Source organism: Pyricularia oryzae, chromosome 3 (assembly GCF_000002495.2).
Source record: "Pyricularia oryzae 70-15 chromosome 3, whole genome shotgun sequence".
NCBI classification, from domain to species: domain Eukaryota; kingdom Fungi; phylum Ascomycota; class Sordariomycetes; order Magnaporthales; family Pyriculariaceae; genus Pyricularia; species Pyricularia oryzae.
Window position 1 is genome coordinate 1,927,969 of NC_017849.1, and position 14,752 is coordinate 1,942,720.

Sequence of the window (14,752 nt, forward strand, 5' to 3'; positions counted from 1 at the left end):
AGTTGGGCGCCCTGGCAAAAGGGCTGGCAGGGGGGAGCCTAGTACTCTCAAAGTACCTATCTCGGGTAATTACTCGTAGTGCACCTCGTTTATTAAAGTTCCTGAAACGGCGTGTCAGATGGCAAAACTTCGGGGGGCACGAACTGGGAAAAAGAAATTCTCACCAATCTTGTCAATGTAGACACGCATATCATCGCCATCCTTGAGGCAAACCTTGGGGTTCCGCATAGCTCCGACACCCGGCGGCGTGCCCAGCATGATGACGGTTCCGCGCTCGAGAGTGGTGCCCTGCGACAGGAAGGCAAGCGTCTTGGGGATGGAGAAGATCATCTCGCTTGAAATGGGACATGGCCATTTGTTAGTCTTTTGAAGCGACCTGCTAGAAACCCGAAACAGGAACCCAGCGTGTGTGTGTGTGTGTGTGGATTGCGGAGATTGGCTTCGCAGGGCGACTACCTTGCTACTTACCGTGTGTGGGAATCCTGGACGGTCATGTCTCCAAGGGTGGCCTTGATGGCCAGGTCCTGGGGATCCTTGATGACGGAGGGTGAAACAATTACAGGCCCGATGGGGGCGGAATTGTCAAGACCTAGACAACAAAAGCCACGAAATAGTCAGCCATGAGCACAGCGGGTTCAATTAAATGCAGAGACCGAACCCCCCTCCCCGGAACCCCCACCTTTGGAGAAGCACCACTGGCTGTTCCTGAACTGCTCCGTCCTCGCGCTGACGTCGTTGCCGACCGTGTAGCCCAGCACGTAGTCCATGGCCTTGCTCTCCTGGATGTCGCGCCCATCCTTTGCCACGACGAGCGTCAGCTCGGCCTCGTAGTCGCTGCTCCCGTCCTGGACGAACTTCGGGATCGAAATCTTGGCGGGGTGCGGGCCGGCCAGGGCGGTGCGCGGCTTGATGAACAGCACCGGGTGTTCGGGCACCGGCATGTTGGCCTCCTTGGCGTGGTCGTGGTAGTTGAGCCCCAGGCACCGGATGAGGGGCACCTCGGACCGGTCGAGAGGGCACAGCAGACGCGCCACCGTCAGCGTCTTGTCCGTGACGACGCCGTCGAACGCGCTGCCCGTGATGAGCTTTGCTTGGATCTTTTGCCCGGCGTGGTGGGCTAGTCCGACGTCGGCGTCGCCGATCACCTCGCCCAGGTGCGTGAGGCCATCTTCCTCGGCGATGAAGCGAATCAATCGGGTCCAGCTGGGTGCCATTTTTGTTTGTTTGTGATTAGTGGTTGAAATGTTTTATATTTGTTTGGTTTTATTTTTATTTTGATGTAATTTTTTTTCTTTTTTTTTTCTGGATTTGGCGACGCACTGATTACCATTCAAAAGGTTAAGATGGGCCCCAGTTGGAGGGGTGGTGTCTTTTGAATGCCGATTGTTGACGCCATGCTTTGACCCCACGGAACCCCGGGAATTGTGGCATGCCATGGCCAAACGGCAGTTCGTCCCAAACGCTACGTGCCAAGCTTTGTAATTGATTACATTACACTGCGGGCTTTTGACCAAATCAAGAAGGCTTAAATTCGTAATGTCTCGATCAATACGTATTACGTGTAGGCGTTGCAATGCCGACTACCGTGGAATTGGAACAAAGATCCCCCGTTTATAAATCCCCGATATCGCCACCAAGGCGGGGTACTCTGGCGACCATTGCGCTTAAATAAGCCTAAATCAAGTTTGACGATGCAAGTTCAGGTAGGTGCCTGTACAGCACTGCAAGTTCTCGACGAGAAACGAACCACTTCTGATGTGCGTTCAGGTTAGGGTCATCAGCGTTCCTTGGTTGCATTGCCTCGAGTACCTCGACCTAGCTACCTAGGTAGCTGCAATCAATTTAAGCATAACGTTGCGTACCCCCTGTTCGGCACCCTGAAAATCTAACAACGAAATGCCTACTTTTATAAACTGATTTAAATATAAAATTATCAACGGACAAAAATACAATCGTTTTCACGCTTCTCCGGTTCATTAACCTCTTCTTCATCAGCTAAAGGTTCCAAATTTTCTATATCATTTTCCTGCAATCCAATAATGTTCTGTTTGTTAACCAAAAGCTCGTTTGGATCCGGAACCACCCTCCTCCTTTTAACCGGCCGTATTGCCTCCAGTTGTGCTTCCAATAAGCTGATTTTTTGCTGGGCGCTAGCCAAAAGGGTATCTTTGGCTTCGAAGCTTTTTTGGACTTTTGCAAATAAAAGACGTGAAGTAGCGTTGGTTTTGTTGGATTGGGAAAGTTTTTGCAGTTGAAGTCGGATATCTCGGGTCGTTTTAGGGGTTTTCCAAATAAGTAAAGACGGGTCGTTAATTTTTTGGGCTGGGCTTTCCGGTGTTTTATCCCTTTGCAAACCGTTGTTTTTATCTTTTATAACGTTGGCGTTGCTATTTTCTAACAAAAAAGGGCTTAAAAGTGGTTTAACCAAGTTTACCGGCCATAACCCCGTTGTACGCCAACCAGATTGAATGGTTTTTGCTATAAATGCTTTTAATCTGGCCTTTCGATAACAAAGTAGGAAATTTCGTTTTCCAATAACTGTTGAACAGCAAAATTGGCTAACAAATCCAAGTTGACGTCGATAAGCTTCTTTTAACGGCCCAAAAACCGATAGATCCAATGGTTGAAGAACGTGTGACGAATGAGGGGGTAAATATAGGAGTTGAATATTATTTTGCAAGCAAAGAAGCATAAATTCGTCCGTTATATGTGATCCATGGCCATCCAAAACTAATAACCGCTTTTCAGGGGTTAAAGGTTGGGTATACGGAATAAACACCTTTTTTAACCATTCGATAGCCGTTTGGTTATTTGTCCACCCGTTTTCGGTTGCATGAAATTGCCAATTATCGAAAGGGCTTAAATCCGTGGGAAACCATTGTTGTTGTACGTTTTTTCCCTTAAATATAACGAGGGGAGGGAGGGCAACGCCCTTAGCCGATATACATTCGATTATAGTCGTCCAACCACGCGTTCCGGGCTCTTTTCGTTGCAACGGCCGGATCCCGTTAAGCCCTAATACTAGGCCATTAGATCCTTTGCCTTCCATTATACCGGTTTCGTCCATATTCCAACGGTTTTCCGGTTTAATAGCGTTAATAACCGGGTTCGTAATATAAAGCCACCAAGATTTAATTACCTCCGTAGTAGCGCCATTAACCCGGGCGTTATCTATTCGACGGGGCCTTTGGGTTTTAAGGATTGGATAACGAGCCAAAAAACGAGTTATCCAACGTTTTCCAAGGCCTTTTGTCTCTCCGGCGGCTTGAAGAATTCGTTCGGCAAAAAAGCGTAATTCTTGATGCGTTGGCGGAAGCCCTAAAGCTGTTTGGGTAAGTACCCAATCAGCCAAATGCTTTTCCTGTTCCGTGGAAAGCCTTTGAAAAGGGCTTTGTGCTTTTTTATAAGGTTGAGAACCTTTAAGTCGACTTTGAAGTGTAGTAGTAGTAGTAGTAGTAGTATTAGTTAACGCCGGGCTCGGCCCGGCTTGTTAGCCGGCCGTTAGCAACCTCCCGAGGGGTATCTCGGCGCGCGTTCTATCTTCTTTATTTACACAGGGGGAAAACAAGGAGGGCAGAGGCGGATCGTGCCTGACCGGGTTCGGGCCCGGTCCTGCTTAGGGGGTTAGTTCACTGACGCGACCCCGTGCCTAAGGTGCACGGAGGGTTCGTCTGACGGCTTGTGCCGTGAAGTGTGGGTGAAAAGGCAGTAAGTCTATTCCTCGTCAGAGTTCGAGTCGTTTACGATCGGTGTCCCTAGGCGTAAAGTGCGTTCGTGGCGCGCGGGGCGCTGGCGGGCCGCTCTGGGGCGGGCGCTGAAGTAGTTGGTGGCTATCGAAAACGCCTGAAAGCTTGTCGGTTGCCCGAGGCTTGTCTGGAAGAATTTGCGGCGTTGGGCGCGGTCTGGCGGCCCGACCGGCCGGTCGTTGTCAGGCCACGGCCAGTTTCTCCACACCGCCCGCGAAAAGCGGCAGTGCACCGGGTGTTCAGGGGAGGTCCGCTTCCAGCACCAGGCACACGAGGTGTTTGCATCCTGGTGGTTGAAACGGTCATGGTAGGCTTTGAAATCGCCGTGGCCGGTCCTCATGGCCAAATAATGGCCCAGTAGGGGTCTTGGCAAACGCAGTTCCTCGGGCTCCTTTCTCGGTGTGTATTGGAATTTCCATTCCCTATATGCGGGGGACCGTTCACAGAGTTCTTTACGCCACCAGTCCTTCTCTATATTCGAAAGAATGGCTCTGAGGACCGTGCCGGCACCGCTATACGTGGTTTGCTGAGCCCTCGGGTCTGGGTCCGGCGGTCCGGCGGAGCCGGCCTTGGCCAGCTCGTCAGCCCGGTCGTTTCCCGGGATTCCCTGGTGCCCAGGGCACCAACGGACCCGAACCTCGGTACCTTGTTTTCGGAGTAGATCGACAAGGTTATGGAACTCCAGAAAGGCCCATTGGGACGAACGCGGCGCGTCGCCTCTAAGACCCCAAATAACCGAGGTGCTGTCCACACAAATCCAGATCCGGGCGCCTGGCTGGGCCTTGGCTGCCGCCTGTAGCCCTTTTAGGGCGCCAATCGCCTCGGCGTCGAAAACGTGGCTTTCCGGCGTAATAGATGCGGAGCCTGCGGCAAATTCCAGGCCCGCCCTAAAAGCGGCCCATCCGTACCCTATTTGGACGCAGTTGTTTTCGTGTTTTTCCGAACCATCCGTATATACCACGATATCGTCAGGTGATACCATGTCCAGCCATTCGATAAAGCGGCGGGCCGCTTCCTCTTTCGGGACTCCTCCGGTGGGGTCAGTGCGAGAATCCGGGGCATTGCGAGGTGCGCGCAACTCTAGTCTCCGGATCCGCGGGAGAAGTTGTGCAGCCGTTTGCAGGGTCGTGGCCGAATGGCCCGAGTTGCGGGCACGAGGTGTTTCACGCAGGCGGCTGACAAGGGGGTGCCCCTTGTCCGCGAGCCTTAGTCGGGCGCCGTATTTCAGGCGGGTGTAGGCCAGCGCGACGCGGGCCGAGGGTAGTCCTGCGTCCCTGAGAACAGTGGACGAGGGGGTGGTTTTATACGCCGGGAGGATTGCCCGTGCCGCTAAAACCAGCGGTTTGTTCAATGCTTTGAGGAGTCCTCTTTGCTTGCGCGCTGGGTTGTACCATGCCTCGGCTGCGTAGGTGGCCGAGGAACCCACGCATGCCACCGCTGCCTTGCGAAGTGCAGCCGCAGGCGGTCCGTATCTTACTGCCCCAAAGCTCTTGAGGTGGGCAGCGACCGCCATTGCTTTGGCAGCCCTTTCGGCCACGTGGCGGCGCCCGTCTAGCCGTCGGCTGAACCAAAAACCAAGCCAACGCATGCCCGGGTAGCGCTCGGCCCCGGACCTTGCATTTCCTACAGTAAACTATAGTCACAGGGTTGGACCAGACCCTCTAACGGACAGGCCAGCTAGAGCCCTCCTAGTCGCTGGATACCCAGCCTGCCACGTAAATACAAGGTTTGCACCTTAAGCCTACCGCATCCACAAAAAGGCCTCTTGGTAGACCGACGCGCGCATCCGTCCTCTCCGGCTAAAATAGCGTCTCTTCCGCCTAACATGCCGACGACATCATCTGCCCCGGTGTACGTCCCTAGTGCGAGTAGAAAGCTTCGAAAAGCCGGCGACACCCCGTACATGTCCATCCACAGCTTAGTCCCCCGTTGGTTCCTGGGCTAGCCCAGCGCCACAATGTGGACATGAATGCAATCGAGTTCTTCCCGTCCTCCAGACCCGGCGCAGATTCCCAGTGCGAGTGAGAAGCATGGGGCGCCTCAGTCACACTATTCCACCACGGCCCACCGTCCACGGGGTGTACCAAGGGTGCGAACCAAGGCCGTGCCCACGTTTCTTGCTTCCCGTTACCCAAAGCCGTCTCCAGCAATGGGCCGACCACGTCTTGCTGTCGGGACCCTTTGGAGACTGCCGCGCCGGCACAGTGCTTCCGGTCCACGTACAACTAACCAACCCCCGTAACGGCACTACCTCCTCGCTGCAGGCAATCCCAGAAGGTGTGAGGGGGTGAGAGGGTGCCCTGTCGATTCGAAGAACCGTCGGGTGGTTCTCAGCCTAATTTCCCTTTCTTTTAAACCGTATTGTCTAGCCTTCCGGGGAAGGACGCCTGCCTTTCCGGCTGGCAAAGTTTTTTGTGCCACGCTGGCTCGCATCGCGAGATTGGGCCTTGTCTTGTGCGCCTCTATGCGGGTGGCGCGCCGAGCCGCCGATCGGACTCTTCCTTCACCGCGATCAGTGGAAAACTCGTCAAAGGGGAGATCTGTCGATTATACATGGGTGTTGCGAGGAAAGGCGTTCCGTGTAGTGACGGTGCTTAGGGCGACAGGTTGAAAAGTTTTTCGTGTGTGCGCGCCTGTTAGGGCTACAGGCGGAAGTCCCGCGCAAACGTTAACAGCATGGTCCGTGCGCCCATACTGAAAATTTTGTGTACGGGAGAGAGTTGGACTTTGAAGTGTAGACCTAGGTATTCCCCATTTTCGGGAGGTTTTTGCAATTGGATTGCCATTATTGACGTCGTTAATTGCAGATATAAGCTGTTTTTCAGTATATTGCTTCATTGGAAAATGGAGAATTAAAATCAGAAAAAAGTAAATCCAAAAGTGACATGTTACGATCAAGGTATCGGGGTAACCTGTTCTTAGGGTAAAGTACAGTGGGTTGAAGCAACTGAGCGTCTGACTGGGTAACTGGGGTTCTCAATGACTGGGGGTGAAGTTATGATCGTTCTCAAGTAAGTATTGAGGTTAACTAGAGTTTGATTGCTGCTAAGCAATCCTAGAATCGAATCTATCTACACGGTAATGAGCGTGCTTTATATAGTCCGTTGTCCCTGGTAGTGATATGTTTGCTATGTCGGATATGTTGGTGAGCGGTCATATCACTCCTATCACTTGCTATGGGTGCTATGTGATTCTTGGCACCTATCAGTCATAGCACCCTCCTCTGGTCACGTGCGGTCACGTGACCCTTTCCATATGTAATCCTCTTTCTGTCGGTCGGTACCATCCTTGGTTGATTGTCGTCAGGAGGGGTGTGACCCCACCTGGCCTTTCTGGTACCGGCCCAACTGTCTGGTCGTAACATGACAGATTCATCGAGATATTTATAATAGAAGTTGGAGGATAAAAATAAAAGTGTTGTTATTTTTGGGTGCCGAACAGGGGGGGTGCCGAACAGGGGGTACGCAACGTTAACATTTTGACAATTGCACACAGTACATGACCAATTTCTTCAACGAGGTAATTATTGTTTTTCGCTTGACGGTTATATTGATCTATGCTCTAATGCCTGCAGAGAAAGATGCATTATCCACCGGACTGCCTCCAACCGATAGCAGTCGAATTGTCAAGTTTTTTTTTTTTTTTCTTTTGTTCGAATTGGCCGGTTGATCATTCTGTGCTGTCGTCTCATGTTAGCACAGCACTAAATCCCAAGTCATAATCATCCCAACCAGGCACATACCGTCAAGATCTTTTATTTGCAGCATCCGTCAAGATCGCACTCCTCGTTCTTCCTGCCAGAGCAAAAGTTCAATCTTGCGCAGGCGCCACAGTCGACGCCACGACGACCGGGCTTGTGCAGCGCAGGAGAGACGTTGGTGTCGAGCGCGACAGCAGAGACTGAGGCGGCGAAAAGAAGGGCGACGGCGAAGAACTTCATTTTGATACAGAGGTAGTAGGGACTTTGACCAGAAAGTCTGAGTTGAATATAGTACAGATGGTAATTGATGAGGAGATGAGATTATAAGTCGAGATGATGGATGGAGATGGAGAGCTACAACAACCAAGGTGCGGATGTGACCTCGATATTTATACTCCTTTTTGTTTCGATTGACGACTCCATTCTCCATCACCCCCGCGCTTGATGTTGCTGGCTCTCGGCTTCATGGCGTTTGTTTTCTTGGTCTATGGGACCATCTACACAGGGTCTCTTCGCGATGGCGCGGCAGTATACGCCACCAGCATGAGTCGTACCAACACTTATTCGCCCAAAAGGCGAGGTCTGAATAGGAATGTGGTAGTAGAGCATATAATCCAGCATATCAAGGGTCGTCTCAAAACGAGTGTCAGTCTGTTTGAGGCCAATTTTGGCGCCAAATGTGGGTGCATAAACTTGAACATGGCCAAGCACCTGACTTGGGCGATCATATAGTAAGTAGTATGCTATGTGGGCCTGACTGCTTGTTTTTTTTGATCGCGGACCCCGACACTCGGCGATCTGAATGATTCCTTCCAGAAAGAAACAGTAGACTAGACTAGTTCTAGCTGCTCCCCTTGCCATTCGCGTGTCAGGTCTGGTTCCGACGATGAGTCGCGACATGCGAACGTTGGTATTGGGTTCCAAACCTCCGGTAGATCTCGTTTGTGGATCGGATCCCTGGCCAAGTGCGTCAATGACATACGCAACCTCGCACCACACCAACCGTCGGTCCTCAGTTTGTTTCGTGGAAGATTGCCAATCCCGAGGACGGTGGTATGTCGTCCACTTAAGCGGTAATAGAATGGAGCTGATAGGAGTCATGTCCTTTTTTTTTTCTTGGGCCCCTAACTGAACAAGAGATTAGCTGTGGGTTATGGGCCGATAGCTTGAGGGTCCAGACCCGTGGGTCAGTATGAAACTTGGTCGACCTCGACCACCATGAATGAGTCGTTGCAGGCTGTTGAGGGGAGGTCACGAGGCCAATCTTGAGTCCGAAAGGGGGGAAGAGAAAGAAGAAAGAGAAAAGAAGAAGAACTGATGTAGCAGATAAAAATGGGGATATGAACAAACATTAAGACTAGTTCTAGCGGTACCTACAGCGTGGTAACAGCCTGCTTTTGGATTAGCCATCACCTTCCATCATCTCAAGATCAGACCATTAGTACGATACCGAGAAAGTTCCCTAAAATGTATTAGTCTAGTTAAATATCGTGATCACGGAAACCAACGAATGTTGGGCAAACAAGCACCGGAGTTACTAAAAAGTATGTAGCGATACACTTTTTTTTTCTTTTTTTCTTTTTGCTTTCTTTGTTTTTTGTACATACCAAAGGCCAGGGTGCCACGTCATGACTCACTTTGTATTTGCTTGGAACTCTCCTTGCACCCCAGGTCATTTGCTTTGGTTATGCCACGCGTCTCCGTCTGCTCCCGAGGACCACTGATCCCGGCCTCTTCGTCCCGCGGCTGCTGTTCCTGCTTTTGCTCCTTGTGCTCCTCGTGGTGCTCCTCCTGGCGCTGCTCCCTACCCGCCATGAGGATTTGCTCGCCGCTGTCGCGTGTGCTCCTCGTGGTGCTCCTCCTGGCGCTGCTCCCTACCCGCCATGAGGATTTGCTCGCCGCTGTCGCGGCCTGCGCGATCCCGATGGAGGCTGCTTGCCCCGATGGCGTGGTTGTCGAACGCCTCGACGTTGCCAAAACCAAACTCTAGATTCCAGAGGCTCGCCCCGGCGCCGGAGCCGCGCACCCTGGCTTCCCGCCTCATCACCCCCGACATCCTCTCGCTCCGGGCGTAGTATTTGCTCCACCATCCACAGGCGCTACCGGACCCGCCGCGCAGGCGAGGAAAGATGTTCCGGCTGAAGGGTCGCAGGGTGGGGAAGTTGCCGCCGATGATGGAAAAGTTGAGCTCCAGGACGCACAGTAGCAGGGCGGGTTTTGTATCTCCTGCTTTGCGGGGTCTGGGCGATTAGCAAACTGATGTTCGGGGTTGGGGTTGTCTGGCTTGACCCCTTTTTTGGCTGCCTCTCTTTTTACCATGTCCCAAAAAAAATAAAATAAAATAAACAACAATGAATATCAAATTGTGAAAGAAATTCGAGAGAGAAAAGGAGAAGAAAGAAAAAATTAAATGGTGACAACTCACGAGTTAGGTTATCATCGTCAGCGAGGTCAAATAGCGTCTTGAACCTGACGATGCTAATAATGCAGACAAAGGCCCCGACGGTCAGGACGAGCCCGGCGCCGACTTTTTGCCTCATGGGGAGGCGGAGGGTCTTCAACATGGGCAACGGCGTCACCACGGTCGCGATATCTGTCAAGATTCCCAACGCTGCCTGCGTGTAGTAAAAATGGCCCCTGTTGATGCATCTCGCCGTCGTGGCGTATTCGATCCGCCAACTGGCCTCGACCGGATCGCACGAAAAGACGTTGACAATGGCCGAGGCCACCGAGTACCCAACGGTGAAGCCAAACAAGATCCAGACGATATATCTCATCTTGCGCGTTGGGAATATTCGCAAGTAGAAGAGTAGAATGGATCCTTTGGCGAAACCCGTGGCCAGACAAAAGGCGACCGACGATATGAGCCGACACAGCAGAAAAGCAGGGAAGATGTTTGGTTCCAAGGGTACGTCCCAGATATCCTTTCCCATGCCCCATCTTGCATCTGATGGAGGACCATGTCAATACCCAGTGTTGGATGCGTAAAAAACGGTGAATTGGTACATGGCCTCCCAAGGTCGCCCATGCAGGCACTTTTGGTGCGCATCCAACTCGTACTTACTGTTCAATGCAGCGATCATGAACACAGTCGTCCAAGCCACCGCAACTGCCATCACATCTAACAAGGAGTTTTGTTAATAGTCGGCCTCACCAAAAGAAATTCCTATTTCTATTTCGATCGGGAAGGTCCTTACAATCATCCATTGACAATGCCCTGGTCAAACAGGCCCGAGTGTATATTCGAATAGCAAAAGTTATCACCACCAAAGCAAAAGTTGCCAAGGAGGGGACGACCAGATCGTCTAGATTGACTGTCTTGTTGGGATCCGGCCGGACGCCGGGTGGCGGGGCCGCCGCGAAGACGATCCCGGTGTCATTGTCCAACGACATTACGGCGCATCGGGAAAAAAAGGGGGGATTTTCTTTTTTGTCGCTCCAAGATTTTGGTCAATTGTTTGCTAACATGGCGACTTTCAGAGGTGGCAAGCTGCTGGTGGATCGTATTGATAAAACCCACATCTCGGACTTGGACGTGTACATGTGCAATCATCGGACGATGTGCACATGGGAGAATCGAGATTGTCGCTTCCGGGTTTCAATTTCTGGCAAAAAAAGTAGTGCAGAAATTCAATCCTTCGTTTTGTCTTTTTTGTGCTTCTTTTCCTTTTCTTTTTGGGCAAGCACATCTCCGAAAACTACCTACATGGGAGAAAAGGTTGGGATACAAGATGATCAAGAGTGATCAATAATTTAACCTCAAATCTCCCAAACGAGGACGTGCTTCCAAAGATCTTACTCACTGGGGAAAAGGGAAACTTGGCTGCTTCTAGTGTGGTGGAAAAAAACTTTCTGCATTCTTTCAGTGTCTAGAATTAAGGATTCCCATGTGGTCCATTGGGGTTGATGCTATGGCATTGCACTCATAAAATCATCTGGTCCTCTGTGGTGAATTGACTTGCGTGGAAGTCAATGCATGCTGATACTACGGTAGGTCATACCTTAGTCCTGGTAAATCTTCGAGTGTTAAAAGATCGGCCTGCTTGAGGGGGGCAAGCTCTGGATCATATTCACATTTCCTCGTCCGTTCTCTGGCGAGTCGCCCCCGCAATCTTGTCACAGGTCTGTAGCTAGCCCACTATAGCTACCACTAGCCTACTGTGGTAAGCAGCAGTGTTCTTTTCCGCGGATGATGAGCCTAAACCATCTGTTGTTTACCCAGATATATGTTACGTTCCTGCCGCTTACGACGTACGAAATAAAAATATAATCAGCTTCATCCCTATCCGTCAAACCTCATACGACAGAAGTTCATCCAACCAACCACCGACCGGTCTGCCTATACAACCGTGCTTTCTGTCCAGGGAAAGTACAGCGGTACTTCTTACTATGGAGTCGAGGTAGACTTTGGAGGGATAAATGCCGATTACAAGGACCATGCCGGGATTTTGGAATCGAGCGCTTCTTACATCGCTGACAGAAAAAGGTCGAATCATATATGCAAGGTATACATAGCTGATGCGAGCCGATAAAGTTCCTGATAGTCAGTGTGGGGCAAAACCCTATTGGTCTAACTGCTTGCCCACGAAGTACTTACGCAACATGCCATTAAATACTCACTCGACGAATGATTGGCCATATAATGGAATCGAATTGCTTTTATTGATGCTCAGTCGCCAAGTGAGCTGCCTGCAATTCTGTCTCGACGGCAAGCTCCACCTGAATGGCAAAGATACCCCTGATCAGGATTTGACCAACCAAGCAGCTGGAATGACAGTAGAGCACAGTCGTAAGTCCGCGGGGGGTTTTGTGCGTCTGCATCCTCTGGGGGAAGTACATGTCGGTGAAATTACTTGACAATCATGGAACCCTCCCATGAAATCCTCCCTGCATCTGCGCATGGGCAGGTAGAAAGAATGCAGCTGTTCGAGGTCTACCGAGTGGTTACTCTGGCATTTTTTTATATCTGTGTTAGCGTCCAAGTATTGCACTATCCCTACCTTGCTCGGATAAAGTGTGGCTTCAGCCTGTTCTCTGGTCTGCGTCGACCTTCTAAGGTGCCCAGGTTCTTCAATGGCCACGGAAAGCAGTGCATGGGCACTAGTTCGTGAATTTCTGCCTAGGAGAGTGAACTTTGGGTGCCACTTACGATGACGAGTAGGTTTTGGATTTATAGAGCTTGGTGTACGACATCCGCGGCATTGATCACATCCGGAATTTTACCCTTTTGTTCGGTCTTGTCCTCGACAATATTTAGTTACACACCAAACCAACCCAGAATCGTCTTCCTTGTAAAACAATTTAAGTTCCCCTTTTGACAAATCACCCTCCACAACCATGAATATAAAGACCATTGTCGCCATCGCCTGTGTCAGGCACGGCGCCATTGCTGCTCCTTCAAAGAAGCCGCCGCCCAGCGACCTTTACGTCGAGGGAAGACCCGAGAACGTCCAGGCTATCAAAACGAAACCTAGCTCAACATACGATACCGACAAGTTTTGCTAAAGTGCATCGAAAATTCGGCAGAGTGGAGGTACACCCGATAGGGCCAAGCAACAGTAGTCCAGCCCTCCCCGCGGAATTCTTTGGACGAAAACATGACCGATTGTCAGTTTAGAATTACGTTGCATTTGCGTATGCATTTGTTATCGATAGTCAACAGGGGGTAGGTCCTATACTATGAAGGGCCTCCTACTGGCCTGTTATCAGGGGCTATGGGCACCCCTGTTGCTATCAACTAGACCCCCGTTGCAAAGTGGACCAGCCACATGGCTTTTTGGCCAATCAAATCGGCCAAAAAGAAAGCGGCTCGCTCTAGTCTAGCACTTTTCGTCGCTTTTCGTCGTTTGCCGGTCTCGCCTAATTCAACTGTATCTAGCCACAAAAACCACAACCCCACACAGCCTGCGCAAACCACCACCAAAATCACCATACCTTTCTACGCACGCGCGGCCATGCATTAAAATTAAAACTGCTGCATTCCTCATTTTGAAATTTATATTCGAACTCAACAACTCCAATAACTGCGAGCGCGTATTTATATTAGACGCAGCAGTTTTAGTACGTTGACATCGCGTACGTATATGCAGAAATACAACGGCTGTAGTATATGGTCACGCGTGCGTGTGGAAAAATATGGTGATTTTGGTGGGTGGTGGTGGGCCTTTTACCACAATAGGCAAATGGTTGTGGCTGCTGGTGGCTGTTTGTGGCTAATATGGCTGGTGCACAGTCAGAATGGATGGAATCACAGTCCAAATCTGTACAATGTTTGCACTGTTTGCGCACTATATAGGCAAAATGCTATATAGCTTAGTCTCAGTGCTCAGCCTAGACCGCGGCTGCGCAGGGGCCCGTGCGCTCCATATACCTTACCAGCCACATGGGCTTTTCCGCCAATTATATCGGCGGAAAAGATAGCGCGCGTTCTAGAACTAGCGGTCCGGAAGTGGGCAGGGCCCTGAAGTGGTCATTTCTTTTTGCTCTTTTAACCTTTATAACAATCCAACCAAATACCCAACATAAGCCAAATTTTGTACGTATATAAAACCAGACAGTCGCTTTTTAATGGTATGATATATATATTTATAGCGCTAAAATCAGTCGAGATATTAAAGATAAAATATATTTGTTATTTTTATTATTTAAAATTCGAATTAAAATGCAATAAATATAGGGTAAAGCCTATTAAACAAATTGAGCTTCAAATAATTTTTAGGTTTTAAAGCTGGGTCTGTGGTATATTTGATTAACTTTCTACGATTTTTTAAAATAAAAACCTTAAAAACGCATATTAAATTGAAATTTAATTTATAATATTTCTGGTTAATAAATAAAAAAATAAAAGAATCGTGCAAATAGTAAAAAATAAAAACAAATTTACGAATTTTGTTGGACTTATATTTAAATTTGTATATATTTAAATATTTTTTTAAAAAGTTTCCATAGTAAAATTTTATTAGTAAAATTTTGTTACGTATTTGCCCGACAATATAACAAATACGACAAATGGATTAAAAGATCCTGCAATACCTGCACTTAGCAAATACCTCGTCGGTCCCAATTATAAGGTTTTGTTACACAAACGTGTTAATTATATGCATTATTTTGCATGTAATAAGCCCACTTTTATTTGTATATAGCCAATTTTATTTAGTGCCGAAGTGGAGTGGGGAATGGTAGAATTCCGTTACTTTGTTAATGCAGGAATGCAATTTAAAGGTCAGCGAGTGGGGTTAGCTACCCTGTACCGGGTTTAATACCCACCCTGTACCGGGTTGAAAATTTCACCAAGTTAACGTTTAAA

General features: G+C 49.6%; 4 protein-coding genes across 4 annotated transcripts; 1 reads left to right on the forward strand and 3 right to left on the reverse strand.

The window, feature by feature from the left end:
- Window positions 1-69: 69 nt before the first annotated feature.
- MGG_05915 (fumarylacetoacetate hydrolase domain-containing protein 2A) lies at window positions 70-1,214 on the reverse strand (the record flags this gene model as incomplete). Its single annotated transcript, XM_003711695.1, has 4 exons — window positions 70-101; window positions 165-334; window positions 469-589; window positions 680-1,214. The coding sequence occupies 4 exons, from the start codon at window positions 1,212-1,214 to the stop codon at window positions 70-72; spliced, it is 858 nt and encodes a 285-aa protein (XP_003711743.1).
- Window positions 1,215-7,261: 6,047 nt separating this feature from the next.
- MGG_16714 (uncharacterized protein) lies at window positions 7,262-7,865 on the reverse strand. The gene is made up of 2 exons (XM_003711696.1): window positions 7,489-7,865; window positions 7,262-7,425 (listed from the first exon to the last, which is right to left on the reverse strand). Exon 1 carries the CDS (start codon window positions 7,684-7,686, stop codon window positions 7,501-7,503), a length of 186 nt encoding a protein of 61 aa, XP_003711744.1. The 5' UTR covers window positions 7,687-7,865; the 3' UTR covers window positions 7,262-7,425; window positions 7,489-7,500.
- Window positions 7,866-8,145: 280 nt separating this feature from the next.
- MGG_16715 (uncharacterized protein) lies at window positions 8,146-8,611 on the forward strand (the record flags this gene model as incomplete). Its single annotated transcript, XM_003711697.1, has 3 exons — window positions 8,146-8,177; window positions 8,292-8,499; window positions 8,591-8,611. The coding sequence occupies 3 exons, from the start codon at window positions 8,146-8,148 to the stop codon at window positions 8,609-8,611; spliced, it is 261 nt and encodes an 86-aa protein (XP_003711745.1).
- Window positions 8,612-8,921: 310 nt separating this feature from the next.
- Window positions 8,922-10,908, reverse strand: MGG_13269 (uncharacterized protein). The gene is made up of 4 exons (XM_003711698.1): window positions 10,644-10,908; window positions 10,511-10,567; window positions 9,872-10,393; window positions 8,922-9,672 (listed from the first exon to the last, which is right to left on the reverse strand). Exons 1-4 carry the CDS (start codon window positions 10,837-10,839, stop codon window positions 9,251-9,253), a joined length of 1,197 nt encoding a protein of 398 aa, XP_003711746.1. The 5' UTR covers window positions 10,840-10,908; the 3' UTR covers window positions 8,922-9,250.
- Window positions 10,909-14,752: the final 3,844 nt, after the last annotated feature.

Excerpts from the sequence above, each read along its gene's own strand:
- MGG_13269 (XM_003711698.1), bottom strand. The coding sequence starts at position 10,839 with ATGTCGTTGGACAATGACACCGGGATCGTCTTCGCGGCGGCCCCGCCA. Across the intron at positions 10,394-10,510 it reads CATGATCGCTGCATTGAACA|ATGCAAGATGGGGCATGGGA; the intron begins GTAAGTACGAGT and ends GTCCTCCATCAG. Across the intron at positions 9,673-9,871 it reads TGACGATGATAACCTAACTC|GAGATACAAAACCCGCCCTG; the intron begins GTGAGTTGTCAC and ends CCCGCAAAGCAG.
- MGG_16714 (XM_003711696.1), bottom strand. The coding sequence starts at position 7,686 with ATGAAGTTCTTCGCCGTCGCCCTTCTTTTCGCCGCCTCAGTCTCTGCT.